Genomic DNA, 20,935 nt, shown 5'->3' on the forward strand with positions numbered 1-20,935 from the left:
CCTGTGTGCTGATTTAGCTTCGGGCGTATACGGAACAGACTTTGTATTAGGTGATAATGGCTACCCATGTTGCAGTTATTTACTGACACCACTGCTGAATCCAAGAAACCGTATGGAGAGAGCATACAATGCGGCTCACAAGGCCAGTAGAAATTGTATTGAGAGGTGTTTTGGAGTGCTGAAACGACGTTTTCCTTGTTTGTCTAGAGGATTAAATATGAAACTTCAATCAACTCTCCACATTATTGTCGTTTGTGCAGTGCTACATAACATTTGCATTCTAGAAAAGGACGCATTTTTTGAAGGTGAAGATCAAGATGTTGATGAAGATCCAGAATTGCACATTTTTAATAACGAAAACACAGCAGTTCGAGTGGCCCTAATTAATTCAGTTTTTGCAGACCTTTAAATTATTGTTTAATGTATGTTAAAATTGTGTTAAAGAAAAGCCAATATGAATGAAAAATTATTTTTATTTTGCATTTAAATTTTCCAACTCTACGTTTAATTTTTAAATCTAAAACATGCAGCTGCCGTTTGGATTTTAGTTCGAAGCAAGCTATTTGATTTTTTTTTTTTGAAGTATAATTCCTTGTAATTGACATTTTTGTTTCTCGTTGTTCTAATCCTGGTACGGCGCGATGTTGTGGCTCTTATCTCAGGCACAGGCTGAGTAACTGGTACATCTCCAGGATCCAAATCAGGAGTCGGTGCCCGAAGTTGAGTACCAGAACACCCAGGAATATCTGTAGGTACTGCAATAATAAATGCGTTGATCTCAAAGGTATTAAACACTTTGGAGACTAAAATATGCTGTTACCATCGTGAAAATAGTTCGCAGCATCATCGAAAAAATTTGGTAAAGGTTGCACTTGGTCTTCTATTATAGCTAAATTTTGAGCGCCTGTTTCATACAACTGCGGCTTATAATTGCCTCCACCGGTTCTATTAAGTTCGCGCCTGTCCTCCTCATCAACCACCTTTGCCTTTAAATATTGTTCTTTCTGTTAACAATAAGTAAATTCGTAGTATGGTCTTTTGATAATAATTTAGTTTTTACATGTTCCTCCGCGACATCTTTTCGTGTTTTCCTTTTCAAATTAGCGTATAGCAATTTCAAATGCTTTACGCTCCTGCTCACTTCAGTCTCTGCATTAAACTCATGTGTTATATTGTCCCACGCTCTGTTTTTCTTCTCATTAATAACACATGACGTGCCTTTATTTTCAATAGTATACCTCGTCGTCTTCGTTGATTCACTATTAAAGTCTCTCCAATCCCTTAAATGTGACATGTGAGGGCGCATACGTCGGGAGGGAAAGGAATCTGTAATGTCGGCTAAATGTCTGTCATGGTCTGACTTTTTGACACAATTTGACATCATGTATTTCGGTTTTTACTCGAAAAAGAGGCAAAATTTCGATACCGGTGCCAAAGTCACAACGCCATGGGCGTGGATGGTCTTCAAAGGGATATGCAGTAGGAAAATTTTTCTTTGAGATGTTTACATTGTTATCGGAATGTGTCACAGGAATTATGAAGTTGCATTCTGGATCACGTTTAGTGCTTGCTGGGTAGCTTGAAGAAGTAGGAACAGGTAGCGGTGACTTGGAACCATGGAGGAACAAAGTAGGAACAGAGCCAGGTTTAAGTCTTTTATTTGAATAATAACAATTTCTCTCAAGAGTGTTTACCACAAATGTATAAATTATTGGCAATATTATCACCTGAAATGGTTTTAATGGCTATACATTCCCTTAGGTAAAAGATTCATGTTGGGGTACCTACTTGTAGCATTAAAAACCTTTTTGCACCACAACTTTTTGTTCACAGTGTTTGAAGGGAATCTGTGCATTATTTTGTGGTCTCTAGGATCCTTGATTACCCCACAAACAGGCACAGAGCAATATTTTTTGGACATTTTGATAATATCAATTCAAGCACAAACTGTTTTGGTGCGTGACAAAACGGATTAATTACAGGTTCCTGTAACTCCCGAAGGGGGTGACATCTTTTGATATTTTCCCTTTTGACAAGTCGGACGATTGTAACTAATTGGAGAGACTTTAATAGTGAATCAACGAAGACGACGGTATACCTTAATCAGGGAAAGAGGAGTGGATATAGCAGACATGTAAAACCGAACGAGGTTATACTTACCTTTCAACTATATTCAAAAATGTAATTTTTTCCCTAGCAGAAAAATTAGGGGTTCTTTTTGTTAAATCTTGCATTTTATCTTCTCAAAACGGCAATACCACACAATGCAAGTTACAAATTGAAGCGACATTTTGGAGGGAAATGTCAACGCGGGAACTCGTACCAACGTAAATTGCTAAACGATAAAATTTCTAGCATTCGAACGTGATCCCATGTTAACTCGTTGTCAAAGGTTTGTCAGTTAACTAGCGTGCGCAAATTATTTATAAAACGATGTCACAAATAATCCAATGTTAACAATCTGTTAAAGTTGACAGAGTGTTAGCTGACATGCAACTTGACATGCTTTTATACAACCGGGCCTAACAGTAGCAAAACCGGTGTTGTCGAATATATGTCTAGAAAAAACAGATTCTTTAAAAAGAAAAATATTAGACAACAAACCCCAAAGCAGGAAAGTATTGAAGCTTTAATAAATGGTTTATTCTTATTATGGTATTATTCCTTGCTTGTTTTGAGTTTCTATTTAACACTGACATCAACCACTTCTGGCAGTGACACTTGGTCACATCACAGTGACAGTGACACTTGGTGTTTGGTGGCATATCAAAGTTGTTTACTTCCTCTTGTCTTGTTAAAGCTCGTTTACTGTCGTCTGAACTAACTCGGTAAATTAGCCTTTACACGCACCCTGCCTGTAAAGCGTTACCGTGGCAGCTTTACAGGCACCTTGCCTGTAAAACGTTATCATGACAGCACCGGAATCCAACACACATTCGCTGCGTCGGCCTTTTTCTTAATCTCACTAATACTGTGCTAATACTAACGTTAAAATCACCTTCAAACTCTTCATCTTCATCGAATTCCACAATTAACAGAGCTCAGAAACAAAATTAAACTATTTAAATTATTAATCGAATTTACAAATTGACAGTCCCGTTATTTTCAAACAATTCAATTTTCCATAGTTACCGGAGCAAACTATGAAAAATGACTATAATTTCTATGACTGTAATTTCAAGTAAAATTTCTAGAGATGCCAAAGTTGTTCATTTTCAGGATTTTCAGCAAGAGGAAGTAAAACGTTGTACGCGGCTCGCTTGCAACTAGCCTTTACTGGGGCTCACCGGATTACAGAGCTCGCTCCTACGTCGCTCGCCCTGCAAACATTCCGGCTCGCCCGTAAAGGCTAATTTACTAAGCTTGCCACGTAAATAACTATTAAAATCCCACAAGGTTGCTCCACTTTCGGTACGTTTGATAGGAACTTTAAAAAGCGCGAGTGACGAGGCCTTATACAGCGTTTAAGCAGTATGAATCTAGTTGGCCTTGTACAATTGTAGAATACGCGTTTTTATTATTTCTTTTTCTACATAGAAAATGAAATACCATCGATTCGCTTTTATGGGCAGAAGAGAATGCAAATTTCATTACAAAGCGCAAACCAAGCAATATCGGCTCTGCAAGATGATAACTCAGAAATTGAAGACGACGAAGAGGAAACTGAAGAAGGCTATGATCAATCCGACGATAATCAAGACAACAATGATGATCAAGATAATTGTTACAGTGAACATGCCAACTCTGACAATAATGAAGAGACATCAGATGAAGAGCCGGTTGCCAGTACTTCCAAGCGCCAAAAGAAGAAAACTACAATCGCTTGGAGGAAAAAAAAAATTGTAGCACCCAATACAAGTTTTATCCCAGAAAACAATGATGATAACAGCACTTCTACGCCAGATTCTCCGTTCGAGTATTTCAGTCGGTATTTCCCTTTGGAGATATTTACCCAGTTGGCCGAATATACTAATATATACTCGGTTTTTAAGTCTGGAAAAAGTCTAAACACAACGGAAAATGAAATAAGGCGACTTGTGGCGCTTCATATTATTATGGGAATAATTAATTATCCGCGACTTCGTCTCTATTGGGCACCACAAACCCAATTCAACTTAGTACGTGACATCGGACTAAGTAGAAATAGATTCGAATCTCTTCGAAACAATTTACATATTACATATGTAAATAAAGACAAGAATGAAAAAGATAAACTCTGGAAGGTAAGGCCCATAATAAAACATTTTGAGAAGAGGTGTGAAGAATTACAAACCGAAGAAAATTGCTGCTTAGATGAGACTATTATACCCTTCAAAGGGCAGTTATCTATCAAGCAGTACATTCGAGGAAAACCTAACCCATGTGGTGTCAAAGTTTATAATTTATGTGGAGAGTCTGGTATCATATATCGATCCATTGTTTATCAAGGCAGTACAACCTTACCTGAACTAAATCATACGTTTTCAGCAACGACTCTACGACGTTAGTTCTGCACCTCGCTGAAAGATTACCAGGACATCGCGGCCATAAACTGTATTTTGATAATTTTTTTAATTCACTAGAAGTGTTACAACAATTGTCAAAAAAAGGAATTTTTGCGGCTGGTACAGTACGACCCAATCGTTTGGGAAAATGCATTTTGAAGACCGACAACGAGCTAAAAAAAATGGGAAGAGGAACGTCTGAATATTGCATCACCCAAGACAACGATATCGTAGCTGTGAAATGGTATGACAACAAAGCTGTCAACATCCAATTTTGTTGCTAAAGATCCAGTTGACCAAGTCAGGCGGTGGGATAAAAAACAAAGAACGCCCCTTCCTATTGAAAGACCATCAATTATTATTAGACTGTATAATAAAAGCATGGGGGGAGTAGATAATAGTACATTATGGAACTAGTGGATGAAGTTGAATTTCAACGGCGAGAGTGATTTTTTCACACGAGCGAGTGCAACGAGCGAGTGCGAAAAAGAAACTCGAGCCGTTGAAATTTCTTCATCCGCGAGTTGCATATACTATTTTTTCTAAGAAATTAGGAAATAAATGTTTGTTTATGGTAGGTATTTTATTTTTGAAATACATTAACTGTAATAGAACAATTTGTGCAATTATCACCAATAATATTTACACTTTTATCGTAAGTATTATTTGAACTTGTATCTTTGTTTAAACTTAGTTGGCTGCTTCCTGTATCAATAACTGCACTTGTTGAAGTTGATGGTTTATCTATAAACAACCTGTTTGCAATATCTTTTCTTGCAGATAACGATTCGTCGATGTATCCTTCAGCTACGGTGGATGATTTCCACCCACCGTGTCTTTTTAACATCATAATATCGCCGCCTGCATTCACTAATAAAGTCGCAGAAGTTCTGCGGAATGCATGGCCCGTGTACTCTTGAGGGTTTCTTAATTTCAAATATGTGGCTATAGTTTTTGGCATTGCGCTAATTTTATTTATTCCAACAAATTGTTTTGTACACTTCCCTGATTGATAATTGCAAAATAATCTTGAACTCTCTAAAGCGGGAGGACGGAGTGCAAAATACTTCCTGCACAGATCAACATATTCAGCAGGAATAACGAATTTTCTCGAAGTTTTGTTTTTAGTATTTGGAAGTGTTATGATTATGTTTTCACCGTTTTCCATGTTATTTAATTTCAATCCATAAAGTTCATCGCAGCGGCAAGCACCCGAAATACCAATTACTAGTACCACCTATAACAAATTAGAAATTATTACTTATGTAGATCCACAATGTTTGAATTACTTTTGTCAATAAATAAACATGGTCCGGTGCTTCATTTATAAATTTTATGATTTGTTCTTTGGAGAAAGTGTTGGATTTTTTCGGGTGATACCCATCGGATTTTCTTTTCAGAAATGCTCGTAGGTTTAAATATTTCGAAATATCTATGTTGTTTTTATTTACAAGCATCGCCCTTAACATCGAATATTGTGCCCACAGTGTGGACGGTTTCTTGTCTTTAGCTAACTCCCCAAAATATGCACCAAAAACGTCTTCATTAAATGAACGGCATTGTTTTCTCTCTCTCCACTTCATAAATTTTCGGTATGTTAGCTCATAAAACTTTTTAGACTTTTCGGGTATCAGATTCGAAAATGCCGCATTGGCAGCATTCAAAATTTCTTCAGAAACTTCGTCAGTCTCACTCATGTTCATTGTTTTCACTTGTGTAAACTAGCAGTATTAAACGTCAAACACTAACGGGTCGTCCAGCCTAGGCGTCATGATTTTCGAAGCGCGCGAAGCGGACGGTGCGGTCGGTGCAGGCGATACGCGACACGTTTCGCTAGCTGCGAAACGCTCAGGCTGGACGACCCGTTAAAATCGTAGACGGCCGAGTATTTTTCCACTAGAGGGTGAAATGAAATTTCATCCACTGCCAGCGATGGGAAAATGACAAACTTCAACCTTAATGAGTAGAAAAAAGCGATTTTTTGGTGGCTATGTATCGCACCTTCATTCATTCCAAAAAATGGACCCTCCGCATAATCTTCCACTACTTCAACATCGCCGTTTGCAATTCATGGCTGGAATACCGAAGAGATGCAAGTAAAGAATCTGGTTCAACAAAACAAAAAGATTTATTGCAATTTACGTTCGATGTTGCTGAAGCTTTGGCTTTTTCAAAGGCATTAGTGAGAACTCCAAAAGTAGGTAGACCCCGATCACGTTCTGCATCTCCACTCGCATCCTCAGCTGAAAGTCCCAAAAGGCAAAAACAATGTACACCGGTTGAAGATGTACGTTTCGATAATCTTGCTCATTGGCCAATTTATGTTGAGGGCCACGAGCAAAGATGTAAACTTGAAACGTGTAAGGGCAGATGTGTTTCAATAAAAATAATAATTGTTTTAAGAATTTTCATGTAAAATAAATCATAATCAATATGCAATAGTTATAGTACTTTTTCATCTTTTGGAACCTAGTGGTGGCAAATGCCACAGCTTCCTAGAGGGCTTATGGGCGCCTGGAAAATTCTAAAAAAAATAATTTGTGGTAAGGATATGAAGATAGTCCCAAATATGCATAGCGTTTAATTTTAATAGAGAGTAAATAAACTCAGGGCTGAAAGGGTTAATGCATGTGAACGATATGTACATTGAATTAAGTGATGTTCTTGATGCTTTGGCTAGATTAGATCCCAACAAAGGGCAGGACCTGATAATGTACCTCCAAGGCTTTATAGGGAATGTAGATCTTCATTGGCTCTTCCTATGCAAATTATTTTTTATTTATCCTTGCGATCAGGTGTGTTTTCTCAAATATGGAAAACAGCTCACGTTGTACCCGTTCATAAATCTGGCAGCAAATCAAATGTGGAAAATTATAGACCGATCTCCATCTTATCTGTCCCCACTAAAATCTTTGAATCGATTGTTTCTGCGTATATATCTTCGATTTTTAGTAATATTATAACTACCAATCAGCACGGGTTTTTTCGTAAACGTTCAACACTAACTAACCTTCTGCCCTTTACTAATAAAATAATCATGCCTATGTCTAAGGGCCTCGAAGTACACGCCGTCTATACAGATTTCAGCAAAGCCTTTGACAAGGTCCATCAAGAGAAATTATCCGCATATGGAATTAAAGGTTCTTTGTTAAGATGGTTTAGGAGTTACTTAACAGGTCGAGTACAACAAGTCAAATTAAATCGTTGCCTTTCAGATAGTCGGCGTGTACCATCAGGGGTTCCTCAGGGCTCGATATTAGGCCCTTTGCTGTTTTCGATATATGTCAATGATATTGGTAACCATTTGTTCTGTGATTTTAGCTTATTCGCGGATGATTTGAAAATATATGCAATCATCAAAAACTCCAATGATACTGCACGTCTACAAAGGGATCTAGTCTCACCATCTGACTGTGCGATAATAATATCATGGTTTTAAACCATGACAAATGTCATGTAATAAATTTCAGTAGAAAACAATCACCGTCGACTCCTGCTTATTTACTTAATGGGAAAATTCTTAAAGTGTCATATTTGATCAAGGACCTGGGTATATTTTTGGATAGCAAGCTTTCTTTTAAATCCCATCATGAGCACATAGTAGCTAGAGCAAACAGAATGCTAGGATGCATTAAAAGGTACTGCAAAGATTTCAATAACTTACGTACTTTGGTAATTTTGTATACTACATATGTACGCTCCATTCTAGAGTATGGATGCGTAGTCTGGGCTCCCTATTACAAAACATATGTTGATAGACTTGAGTTAGTTCAAATTAAATTTGTCAAGTATATATCTCGTCGTCTTCCTCTCAATATCTGTAAATCTCCTGACATGTCAATGACTTATTTAGGGTTAAGTAAATTAAATGATCGCAGAACCTATTTAAAAATCTGTTTTATGTATAAAATTTTAAACAATATTTGTGACTGTCCTGGAATTTTAGATCTTATTAAATTTAATGTGCCTCAATACGTGTTATGACTCTCTATATTTTGTAGCTCTATGAGCATATGCAGGGTGCCCAGATTTGGCGATTTATCGCCATTTTGGCGACTTGGCGCTTAAGATTGGCGTTGTATTTTTTATGTCGGCGCCAGTTGGCGATTTTGGCGAATTTTGGGCGATTGTATTATTTTTCCATTTTTGTGTTGCGCCATCTGTAGACGGACGAGTAGTAATCATCTACCACTACACTCTCAAAGAATGTTAACCTTTTTCTACTTTGCGCCATCTGTGATCGAGTAGGTTGACTTCTGAAAAAAATCAATTGTTACATTCATCCCATTTGGTTTGCCTCATTTCTCGATCACTCCTACTCATTTCATTGGAAGGGTCAATGTAACCGCAACTCCATTGTCAGAAAAATATAAAAATGTTGCTACTACGACAAAGGAAAATAAAAGACATTGTTATTGTCGTTACTAGATTTTTTTATCCTAATTTGAAAACATAAAAATTATTTTAAAAAATAAAGGTTTCCCGCAGCTTCCCCTGAAAACCTTCCATGGACCAATCACCTCTGAAGGCGGCAAGAACAACTTCCACCGCACTGCAATCTTCCAATCCATTGTTTTACCGCTAATTTCCCACCCTTATAATTTAGCTTGATCACTGATTTTTAAATAATACTTAAAAACTATTGGATCACAAGATTCGCTCCATATAATTTTAATGAGTCGACAATTCTCCCACTCTCATGGTGCATTTTCCTTTGGTATTTCACTGAAAGTGGAAAGTGTCCTTGTGTTATAATTTAATTTCTGCTGTGTTTAAACTGAAGTTTTTTTTATTAATATCATGGGAAAACATGGAAAATATACGCGGCATTACAAAGCCAAATGGGCAGAAGAATCGTGGGCGAAAGGTAAATCTAATTAAATTTCTCTCAAGTAGTAGTAGTTAGTTAGCTGGTAGTCACATAATTGTTCAGTTCAATTACTGCTTTGAAATGTAATCAATTATTTAATCTGTCCAATAGGTTGGCTCAGAGAGGAAAAAAATGATTCTAATGGAAAAGAGGCTTATTGCATGTTCTGCCACACCTCACTTCGAGCCCATTATGCTGACTTGAAAAAGCATGCAGAGACAAAATTTCATCAAACGAATGCTAAGAACCGAGTGATTCCAAAAAAAACACTGTAAAACAATACTGTAAGTTGATTTTAACCAAACCACAGTTTAAACTAAAGTATACATTATCATTTTAGTTACCTCAACTGGTGGTAAAGAACAAAAAAAAATTGATTTAAAACTATCCATGCACATCCTGTTTCATTCATCTATTAGATCTGTTGATCATCTGGGAGAAATCCTGAATCAAGAATCACTGAATTCACCAACTTCAAGTAGTTTCACCAATTTAAAACTGCATCATACGAAATGTGCTGGTTTAATTAGAAACGTAATTGGGGCATCATATCTGAAAGAAATTATTTCATCAATAGGCAATCAAAAATTTTCATGTATCATTGACGAATCAACGGATGTAAGTGTCAACAAATATTTAGCGGTTTGCGTTCGGTATTTCAACGGCGCTATTTTAACAACTGACTTTTTAGGCCTTATTGAGGTAGAGAAGGCCACAGCACAAAATTTATATAATTCTTTAACACATTATTTTAACAAAATAGGTTTGCCAATTCATAACATGCTGGCTGTAGGAACAGATGGAGGCGCAAATTTGTGTGGAAAGAATAATTCAGTTTATTCACTTTTAAAGAGTAATAATGAAAATTTGTGCCTCTTAAAATGCGTTTGTCATGCAATTCACCTCTGTGTTTCTAAAGCCAGCACAGAGTTACCAAGCTGTTTTGATTTTTTGGCACATGAAGTATACAACTGGTTTAGTAATTCGCCTTTACGAAAGATTGAATATCGGAAATTATATGATACAATTAATATTAACGAAAGTAATTCCTTCAAAAATTTAGTTAAACTATCAGCAACAAGATGGCTTTCACGATATAACGTTATTAAAAGGTTATTAGAACACTGGACAGAATTAAAATTATTTTTTGAAATGGCTGGTAACAAGGAAAAATGTTATAAAGCCAAAACAATTTTTAACATATTAAATGATAATAAAATGCTATTATATTTTAAGTTTTTACTTCCTCTTTTGGAAGATACAAATAAGCTAAATCTGATATTCCAATCCAATGAATATGACATCGGATCAGCATATTCACAATATTTTTTAACTGTCGAATCTTTAGGGAGACGAATCATTAAACCAATATTTCTTACTACCAATGACGAACAATCTAATGAAAATGTCTCTGTTCTTTTTAAAATTGCTGCAGCTGTAGATAATAAATTGGCATATCTTTCAGTGGAAGATGCAGATTTAGGCTATTATTTTATGACAGAACTAAATAATTATAACTTGCCTCAACAAGAAATAAATGAAATTAAAGTCAGGTGTTTCAATTGTTTACAAACACTATTAAAAGAATTCATTGAAAGAATGCCATCAAATTTACAAATATTCCATAAGATGAAGCTTTTAAGCCCTGTGTGTTGTTTAAACAAGCAACAGAAAATAAATTTTGCTGAATTACCTCTTCAACCATTCTTTTATGGTGAAGATCTCAATACTGTGGAGAATCAATGGCGCAAATTACAGCTTGTAACTTGGGAAGAAGAATTCAGAGGAAATGTTCCCAATAATATCTTGAAATTTTGGCCGATAGTCTTCAATTATGTTGATGGCGCAGGTCAACAAATATTCAAAGAGTTGGCAACTATTGTTTTACGTTTGCTCACTTTCCCTCTCAGCAATGCTGCAGTAGAACGAGTGTTTTCCATAATGAATAGCGTAAAAACCAAAGTGAGAAATCGCCTAAAATTAACCACTTTAGAAGCCATAATTAGAACCAAAATATTTTGTTTTAATCGTAAAATATGTTGCAATAATTTTACCCCAACAGATCATATGCTGTCACTTTTTAACAGCAACATAGTTTACGCAAACTGTGATGGTGAAGATGCAATTAATGAAAATGAATTACACGTTATTTTTAATGTGACACAAGAGTTTTTTGAATAAAAAATGTGGGCTAAAAAAGTATAAACAGCTTGTGATACAAATATTTAAGAATGGGTAAATACCTGCTATTCTTAGCTTTTCATACGTGTGTTCGGCTACTTAAAACTTATTTGGATTCTGTTTTTAGTACTTTCTGCATTAATTTATAAAATCTTATTGGATTAATTAATCTCAAGTTGACATTCAGTTTGACACTTGGCATCTTGCCTGACAGTCAATGGGCGTTTGACAGTGACAGTTAAAGTTACTAGAAGAACCTACATCTAGGGACTTTCCTGTTCTTGACGTTATTTTTTCATTATATAACAAATATTTACATATCAAAATGCATGATACAAATTAATAGATTTATTTATAACTTCTAACTAAGTTATCTCTGGTAACTCCAAATGTAAGCCCTTTTTGTGTAACATTATTGATGTATTTTCAATTTATTCTTATTTGGTTTTAATAATTGTTTAGGTGATGTAGACTATATTATTGATCTGAATGTTTTTTTTTTTTTATTAAAATAAATATTTAAAAATGGCATAAAAAGTATTTTCACTAGAAGTCAACAACCTAGGGGCGTTTTGATTTTAAATGTTGGGTTGGCGATTTTGGTAAAGTCCCTAGATAACCAAAGTAGCGCAATTGAATGTTTCAATGTGTTAGAGAGAGAACGTATATTTCGGACACAATATGGCGACCGACAAACGTCAGTTAATTGTCAAACGCTTTTTAACGCATCACCTCGTGGCGTAAGTCCTGTTTTGCAAAGTTGTTTGTGTTTTTTGTAAAGTTGTTTGTGTTTTTTTGTGGTGTTTTATGACTTTTATTTTAAAATGCCAAGTTGTTCTGTTCCTTTGTGTAAAAATAAAAGCCGATTGTTTCGTCTTCCAACAGGTAGGTTACAACTAAGTTTTCAATTGAGTTTTCTCAACCAATTTAAATTGTTGCAGGTGTTAGTAATAGGGCTAGAAGAGAGATGTGGGAGAATTTAATAGGCCGGGACGATTTGAACGACAACTCCAGAATTTGCGAAGTAATTTGTTAAAGCTTGAATATGTAATTGCACAATGTTAAATACTATTTACTTTTAGTTACATTTTTCTGAACAACAATTCGAAGCAAAGTGAGCAGGTGGAAGGAAACTATTGCGGCCGAAATTTTGTTAATAAACTGGTATTGCAAGGTTTCTCATCTATATTTTTTACTCACCCCTTATGTTTATCAATGGCGTTTAAGTGCACTGAACAAATAACGCTTAAACATAAATAAATGTTTATTTGAAAGAAATCTACATTTACGCTTTGTACGCAAGTATCGAGTCCGTTAATTTTTATTTATTTATTTTGAATTTGGCGCGGACACAATATGGCGCCCAATTGCGGTACTTTATATATCTAGTGACTTTAGATTTTGGCGACTTCGGGGTCCCTCTGTTGGCGATTAGTGTGACCACTGGTCTGGGCACCCTGAGCATATGGATAGATAGGTTAAGTAAATAAAGATGGACGGGTGTGTGCAGGCATTTTCAATACCTGATTAATAAATAGATCAGAGTTAATACACAACAATATTGGCGACGAGAGAGAAAAATGCTCAAACCACTTTTGGACACGCTACAAACACAGCAACAAGCCTTAATAACACAAATTATTACGCAATTGCAACCCGGAAAGCAACCAGATACTTCTGTAAATTTTTCCAGTATTGCACCATTTGAAAATTTCGATCCTCGACATGAAAAATTCTCGTGCTATCTGGAACGATTCGAAAATTACTACGAAATGAAAGGCGTTACAAATGAAGCGAAAATTGCCCAACTTTTATGTGCCTCCATCGGTTCAACCCATTACAACAGCCTAACAGCATTTCTTGGCCCTGAAAAGCCCATCAAAGAACTGGCGTACAACGATTTGGTTAAAGCATTCAAACAAATGCTAACTCCAAAAAAGAGTGCAATTGTGTCGCAGCATTATTTTTTAAATATTTTCCAGAAAGAACGACAAGCGGTGGCCGAATACGTTGCTTCACTACAGAGAGATATTGCTGACTCCGAATTTACGGTGAAATGCGAATGTGACAAAGTAATATCCGTAGCGGGAGTGTTCCTAAGAGCTCAGTTCATCAGGGGTCTGCGTGATGATTGGTTACGTGAGCAACTCTTACAAGCTAATGTCAATACATTTGAAGAAATCCTCACACAAGCTACAGCTCTTGAAGCATCAAAAATTGAAAGTCAACAATTAACGCAGCGCCATGACACCAGCCAGCAAAGCATTGACACAAATAAAATAACTAATACCAGAAACCATTTTCGAAACCGCTCTCACTCAAAAGGTAATTACAGATCACCGACTCCAGAACGAAGAAGTGACCAGTCACGACGCCGACTTGACTACCGAGCACTTGGAATTGAAAACTTGTGCATTAGATGTGGAAGAGATAACCACAAGGCAGATAAGTGCCGAATTGACAGAAAGAAATTAAAGTGTGAATCCTGTAAAAAAGTTGGCCACATCGCAAAAGTCTGCATCACAACGTTGATCTCAGCATTACATAATAGTCCTACAGTACACACAGTTTCTCATGAAGAAGCTACCAGTTCCAGTTATGGCATTAATAAAGTTGAAGTCTTTGTTCGACAAGGTGAAATTGTGGACTTGTATGAAATGGTTGCAGATTCAGATAAGTACATTATCACAGTCAGATTAAACGGGAAAGCGCAACGTTTTGAAGTCGATTCCGGAGCTAAATTTTCATTATTAGCAGAAGATGTTTTTAATCGTTTAGATTTGAAAGTGCCTATTGAGAAGTCACAAGTTGCTTTTCGAACGTATTCCGGCAATATAATCCAATCTAAAGGGAAAGTTCACCTTACAGTCTCACCTAGGAAAAGAAATCCAGACCGAACTCCATCTTGTACCACAAGGTCATGATGCGCTTCTTGGCCGTCAATGGATAAGAGGATTAGGTATCGACTTACAACAACTTGATACAGCAAACAACACTCCAGTTTTCCAGCTTCAGGCTGTAAGTTCGCTAGATGATATTCAAACGAAGTTTGCAAGCATTTTTCAAGAAAAAATAGGATGTGTTCCAGAATTTACTGTAAATCTCCACCTCAGAAAAAATGTCAAACCTGTATTTACCAGAGAACGTGATGTGCCATATGCACTCAGAGAAAGGGTAGACAGAGAACTGGATTCTCTAGAAGCAGAGGGAATAATTTCCCCAGTAGCCGCTAGCGATTGGGGTTCACCTCTGGTAGTAATTCCAAAACAAGATGGTGGCATCCGATTATGCGTTGATTACAAATGCGGAGTAAACGAAAAATTGATCCAGGCCAACCACCCAATACGACGCATTGACGACGTTCTTAACAGCCTTCGAAATTCCCGTTATTTTTGTAAACTGGATCTGTATAAAGCCTATCTACACCTCAGGGTTGATGAAGAAAGTAGCAAGATCCAGACAATTTCAACCCATCGAGGTACTTATCGAATGCATCGCCTGAGTTTTGGCATCAAAACGGCTCCATCTGAATTCAACAGAATATTATCTCAGATTCTCAAAGGACTGCCAAAGACTGAATCCTATTTTGACGACATAATTATACATGGAACAACAGTAGAAGAATGTACACAAAACTTAGATTCCTGTTTACAAAGACTTTCGATGTACGATCTTCACGTTAACAAGAATAAGTGCATATTTTTTGAAACGAAAATTGAATATCTTGGTCATATTATCGAATTTAACAAGGTAAGCAAGTCTCCAGCAAAAGTACGCGCCATTCAAGAAATGCCACGACCTTCTAATGTCGATGAAATCAGAAAATTTCTAGGCCTTGTTACATACTATTCACGGTTTATCCCAGATTTTTCTACGAATTCCTATCCACTTCGATGCCTGTTAAGGAAAGGAGAACCTTGGAAATGGACAGCAAGCTGCGAATCAGCATTTCTGAAATTAAAATCCGAACTTTGCAGCAACCGAGTACTCGTCCCGTTCGATCCGAATCAACCACTGATTTTGACAACTGATGCCAGTCCAACAGGGATAGCCGCAGTACTGAGTCATAGTACTGACGGGACTGAAAGGCCAATTTCGTACGCATCGCGCTCACTAACGACCTCAGAAAGAAACTACAGCCAGCTAGACCGAGAAGCACTTGCCATTATATTTGGAATAACTCATTTCTACAACTATTTGTTTGGCAAGCATTTTCTACTAATTACTGATAACGAACCATTATCACGGATACTCCATCCCCATAAAGCCCTCCCGCAAATGACTTCGTCACGATTACTTCGATACGCTTCCTTCCTCTCAGGTTTCGATTATGCCGTACAGTGTAAAAAAGGAAGAGAAAATCAAAATGTAGATTGCTTATCCCGGATTCCAGTTCAAAAAAAGGGGACGTCAAGTGATGAACTTATTGGCGAAGAAGTAAATCAAATATTTGCTGAAACAATTTTCCAGATTTCAAGTGAAAAAGTAACTTCTCTGACAATCAAGAATGAAACCGAAAAAGATCCAGAACTCAGAAAAATTCTTCACAAGCTCAGAAACCAGGCCGAAGATTCCGAATATACACTGCTGGATGGTACACTTTTCCGAAAAGACAGAGTCTTAATTCCAAGTTCACTACGTTCTCACATACTCAACGAACTTCACGAAACACACTTGGGAATCACAAAGATGAAACAGCTTGCACGACGTTATGTGTATTGGCCTAGCATTGACCGTGACATAGAAAGATTGGTGAAAGGATGCGAAAGTTGTGCACTAAACCAGTCAAATCCTCCGAAGGCTCCACTGCATCCGTGGGACTCTCCAGAAGAAAATTGGGGAAGGATTCACATCGATTACGCAGGCCCATATCAAAATCACTATTTTTTAGTTATTATCGATGCTAAATTTAAATGGGCGGAGATCGAACCATGTTTAGCAGCTCCGACTTCGTCATCAACAATAAAATTACTTCAAGAAACTTTTTCAAGGCACGGATTTCCAGACGTTATGGTCTCTGATAATGCTACAATCTTCACCAGCGAAGAATTTCAACAATTTTGCAAGAAATCAGGCATCTTCTGTAAATTTATCGCTCCAGGACACCCTGCTACAAACGGATTAGCAGAGAGAAACGTGCAAACACTCAAGAAACGATTAGCGGCAATGATCAACGAACCAGGATCAATCCGCATGAAAGTGCAAGAAATTCTTTTCAGGTACAGGGCAACGCCATTAAACAACCAGAAAACACCAGCGGAATTGTACCTCCATAGGAAAATGAAAATCCGATTAGATGCTATATTCCCGTACCGACCGCAATATTCAAACACTCCTGCAAGACCGTCGCGTTCGTTTCAAGAGGGGGAAAGAGTGCAAGTACGACTTTTCATAGCAAACAAGAATGTATGGCAATTTGGGGAAGTCAAAAAGAAATTAGGGAAATACCATTACCAGATTATGCTAGATTCGGGAAGGATGATAAAAAGACACGTCAACCAGTTGAAATCAACACTTGTGCAGAAGCCAGATAAGAGGGTGAGATTTGGTCCGACACAATCTTTCGACATCCCAAGAATTCCAAAAGCGGCCGTGCGATGTCAACCTGACCCACAACCTTGTAATCTTCAAGAACATCCGCCAGTTAATCCCGAATTGAATGATCAGCCAGCAGATCCAGAACGAACTAGACAAGAACTTCAACCCGACTATGACCAAGCACAGCAAAGGAGACCTCAGAGGTTAAGACACAAACCCAATTGGACTCGTGATTATGACATGGAAATTTTGTGTTTCAATTAGGCGTTGTTTATCCGTTAAGTTGTTTTAATGTATTGGAATTCGCATAGTTTGTTTTCAAAGTTAGTATTTTGTCATTATCAACGTGTATGTGTTTTCAAGTTAAGTGGGAGAGACTGTTATGACTTTCTAGAGTATGGATGCGTAGTGTGGGCTCCCTATTACAAAACATATGTTGATAGACTTGAGTTAGTTCAAATTAAATTTGTCAAGTATATATCTCGTCGTCTTCCTCTCAATATCTGTAAATCTCCTGACATGTCAATGACTTATTTAGGGTTAAGTAAATTAAATGATCGCAGAACCTATTTAAAAATCTGTTTTATGTATAAAATTTTAAACAATATTTGTGACTGTCCTGGAATTTTAGATCTTATTAAATTTAATGTGCCTCAATACGTTATTAGGAAATCTCCGTTGTTCTATATTGATACATGTAATCAGTTTTATGCGCTATTCTCTCCTTTAAATGGAATTCTTGCAAGTTGTAATACTGTTTGCTACAATGTTGATTTCTTCTGTAATAAGTTTTCCTCTTTTAAACTGTCCGTTCGCTCTATAGTGTTAGATTAACAAATATTATGTAAAGGTAAAAACCGTTAATAAACTTTATTATTATACAATTTAAAACCCATTTACTATGTACAAGTTTGAAGTGACGTCATCACATTATTGGTGGGCATGATTAGGCAAATTTTGGTTAGCGTTTTACCATCTACATACATGATATTCCTAATATATATAAATACAAATTTTCACAACAATCGGTCCAGTACTTTCGGGGATTATCTGTCTAATGAAAATGCGGGATGGCAGACAGACGTACAGACAGACGGAAACGGGAGACCTATTTCTTCGTCTTATAGGGGTCATGACAGATCGAGAAAATGTAAAAGTAGAGAGTCGGCCGACGGACTCGATTACAATACTTCCTTTGCTTACGCTCGGGAAGTAAAAAAAAAATTACTGGTCTATCCGAATCTTTCTTCATTGGTTAGGTCATTGCCACATGGAATAAACTTTCTTGTTCCAAAGTGTCCACAAAACGCTGGCTCGGCAAGTGGTTGGTCAGAGGTGGAAAATATGTCTGTCGTTGACCTCACAGATTCGGAATCTAGTTATAGTTCTTCCAAAGTCTCACAAGCAGAACTGAACAACTTGATCAGGGATTTGGATTTAAGTAAAGCTAAATCAGAACTATTAGCTTCCCGATTGCAGGAATGGAATCTTTTATCTAGTGAAGTAAAGATTTCGAGTTTTCGAAATCGTGAAAAACCATACGTGGAATTTTACTCGATGAAAGATAGCCTTGCATTTTGCAATAATGTTGATGCGCTTTTGAACACGTTAGGAATCGAACATCAGCCAGATGAGTGGCGTTTATTCATTGATTCATCTAAATTAAGTTTAAAAGCTGTACTCCTCCACAATGGCAATAAACTGACATCGGTGCCAATTGCACATGCTGTGCATATGAAGGAATCATATGAAAATATGCGTTTAGTTCCGGAGTCTATTGAATACTCAAAATATAAATGACATCTGTGGCGCCATCTATGTAGACCTGACCGCGGCGTTTCCCCCCACGAGAGGGCTAGTGAGAATTAGTACTTCTGAGAGTCTCGCTCTGACATGAACACTGCTTTGTATTTTCTCTTGTGTGAACCTTTGTGAATAAATTGTTAATTGTTGGGGATTGAGAGTTATTGAGTCCTGACCAACATCAACCCCACAAATTGGTGACCCCGACTAAAAGGCAAATCAACGCGAGGAGAGCGAAAAACCCAGCCACGTGGTCAAGCAACTCCACGCCGCACCGGGACGAGAAAACAAGATGGCTGGCGACGATGAACAAAGCGAACAAACGCACGCGTCTGCCGCAACCCATTTCGTACTGCCCCCATTCTGGCCAGCCAAGCCAGACCTATGGTTCACAACGGTAGAAGCAAAGTTCCAGATCAGCAAAATTACAAAAGAGGAGACACGTTTCAACCATGTGCTCACCATATTACCACCCGATGTAGCAGCCGAAGTATCCGACGTCATCTTGAAGCCACACGACACGGAGCCTTACACATGTCTCAAACAAGCCATCGTCAGTCGCACCTGCATCACCGAGACGCAGCGACTAAAGCAGTTGTTAGGTGGCCAAGAGTTGGGTTCTAGGAAGCCCTCACAGCTGTTGAGACACATGCCACAGCGTTAAGAGAATTATTTATTCAACAGATGCCGGTATCCATTCAACCGATCCTTGTGTCGCTTACACAAGTCGAAATAGACAAGGTGGCAGAAGTGGCCGACAAAATACTTGAGTCCACCCCGTCGGCAGCGGTGGCGGAAGCACGAGCAAGGTCTCCGCAACCAGGTCCATCACGCTCGAGCGACGTCGACATGATGCAGATGATGTCAAGAATCCTGGAAAAAATGGACAATCTGATGCAACGGCTCGAAGGGGAAAGCAAAAAGCGAACTCGAAGTCGAAGCAGAAGCAGAGAGGACCAGCAGTGCTGGTATCATCGAAAATTTGGGGAGAAAGCCAATAAGTGCACACGTCCATGCAGCTTTCAAAAAAACGGGCACGAGGGCCGCACATAAGGGCAGCTGCGGTGGCCCGGCAAGCGTCCCGACGCCTGTTCATTGTCGACAAAGGTTCGAAGACACACTTTCTCGTCGACACAGGTGCCGATATCAGCACTCTGCCCGCCAAATTCAAACACAAGTGCGCCCGTGAACCCACCTCGTTGCGACTACAGTCAGCCGATGGTTCGGAAATCCGCGTTTTTGGTCAAATAACCGTCACACTAAACCTTGGACTTCGTCGCGAATTCAAGTGGACCTTTATAGTCGCCGAGGTAACGAACGCAATAATCGGCGCAGATTTTCTCGAACATTATGGCTTGTGCGTGGACATAAAAAACAAAAAAATAAGTGACTCGCGCACATCGCTCTCGGTCGAAGGGTGTTTGAAGCGCGCTCACGAACACGGGATCCACGCAGTCTTCGAAGGTGCGAGTGCAACATATAAACAGATGCTGCAAAAGTACCCAGAGGTCACCCGAACTACAACAACACCACGCGAAACGAAACACGACGTGGTTCACCACATTCCAACTCGGGGACCCCCAGCCCACTGTAGACCCCGAAGACTGCCGCCTGACAAGCTGCGAATCGCCAAAGAAGAATTTCGGCGCATGAGGGAAAATGGCATCATACAGCCGTCCTCCTCACCTTGGGCCAGCCCTTTGCATATGGTCCCCAAAAACAATGGCACATGGCGTCTATGCGGGGACTATCGCGGTCTTAACGCAGTCACAATCCCCGACCGCTATCCAGTGCCGCACATCCAAGACTTCGCCGCCAATTTAAAGGGCAAGACAATTTTCTCCTCATTGGACCTATTAACCGCATATTTTCAGATACCTGTAAATCCAAGCGATAGACCAAAGACAGCTGTCACAACACCATTCGGACTCTTCGAATTCCTGCGGATGCCATATGGGTTAAAAAATGCTGGACAAACATTCCAGAGATTTGTAGACCAAGCATTGTACGGACTCGACTTCGCCTACGCCTATATAGACGACATACTTGTTGCCAGTAC

The 20,935-nt window shown here is 38.2% G+C and overlaps 2 protein-coding genes and 2 long non-coding RNA genes across 4 annotated transcripts in view; 1 reads left to right on the plus strand and 3 right to left on the minus strand.

Moving 5' to 3' along the window:
• The window catches only part of LOC135123821 (uncharacterized), a 183,826-nt gene that overhangs the window by 27,611 nt on the left and 135,280 nt on the right, over positions 1-20,935 (minus strand). The gene's annotated exons all lie outside the window — the stretch shown is intronic.
• LOC135123563 (uncharacterized) lies at positions 505-1,514 on the minus strand. Its single transcript, XM_064048351.1, has 3 exons — positions 1,061-1,514; positions 821-1,004; positions 505-755 (listed from the first exon to the last, which is right to left on the minus strand). The coding sequence occupies exons 1-3, from the start codon at positions 1,382-1,384 to the stop codon at positions 505-507; spliced, it is 759 nt and encodes a 252-aa protein (XP_063904421.1). The 5' UTR covers positions 1,385-1,514.
• LOC135123080 (uncharacterized) lies at positions 8,908-11,750 on the minus strand. Its single transcript, XR_010279537.1, has 4 exons — positions 11,598-11,750; positions 11,048-11,328; positions 9,699-9,906; positions 8,908-9,209 (listed from the first exon to the last, which is right to left on the minus strand). It is a non-coding gene; the product is annotated as an uncharacterized LOC135123080 (long non-coding RNA).
• LOC135123081 (uncharacterized) lies at positions 12,224-12,699 on the plus strand. Its single transcript, XR_010279538.1, has 3 exons — positions 12,224-12,420; positions 12,477-12,559; positions 12,618-12,699. It is a non-coding gene; the product is annotated as an uncharacterized LOC135123081 (long non-coding RNA).

This window comes from Zophobas morio, unplaced genomic scaffold (assembly GCF_036711695.1).
Source record: "Zophobas morio isolate AGI-343-1 ecotype UQ-CSIRO unplaced genomic scaffold, CSIRO_AGI_Zmor_V1 ptg000006l, whole genome shotgun sequence".
Lineage (NCBI taxonomy): Eukaryota > Metazoa > Arthropoda > Insecta > Coleoptera > Tenebrionidae > Zophobas > Zophobas morio.

Bases quoted from the DNA above. Each gene is read 5' to 3' on its own strand.
- LOC135123563 (XM_064048351.1), bottom strand. From the start codon at position 1,384: ATGATGTCAAATTGTGTCAAAAAGTCAGACCATGACAGACATTTAGCC. The intron at 1,005-1,060 runs GTAAAAACTAAA...TATTGTTAACAG, and splicing joins AAGATGTCGCGGAGGAACAT to AAAGAACAATATTTAAAGGC. The intron at 756-820 runs GTAACAGCATAT...TTATTATTGCAG, and splicing joins TGCGAACTATTTTCACGATG to TACCTACAGATATTCCTGGG.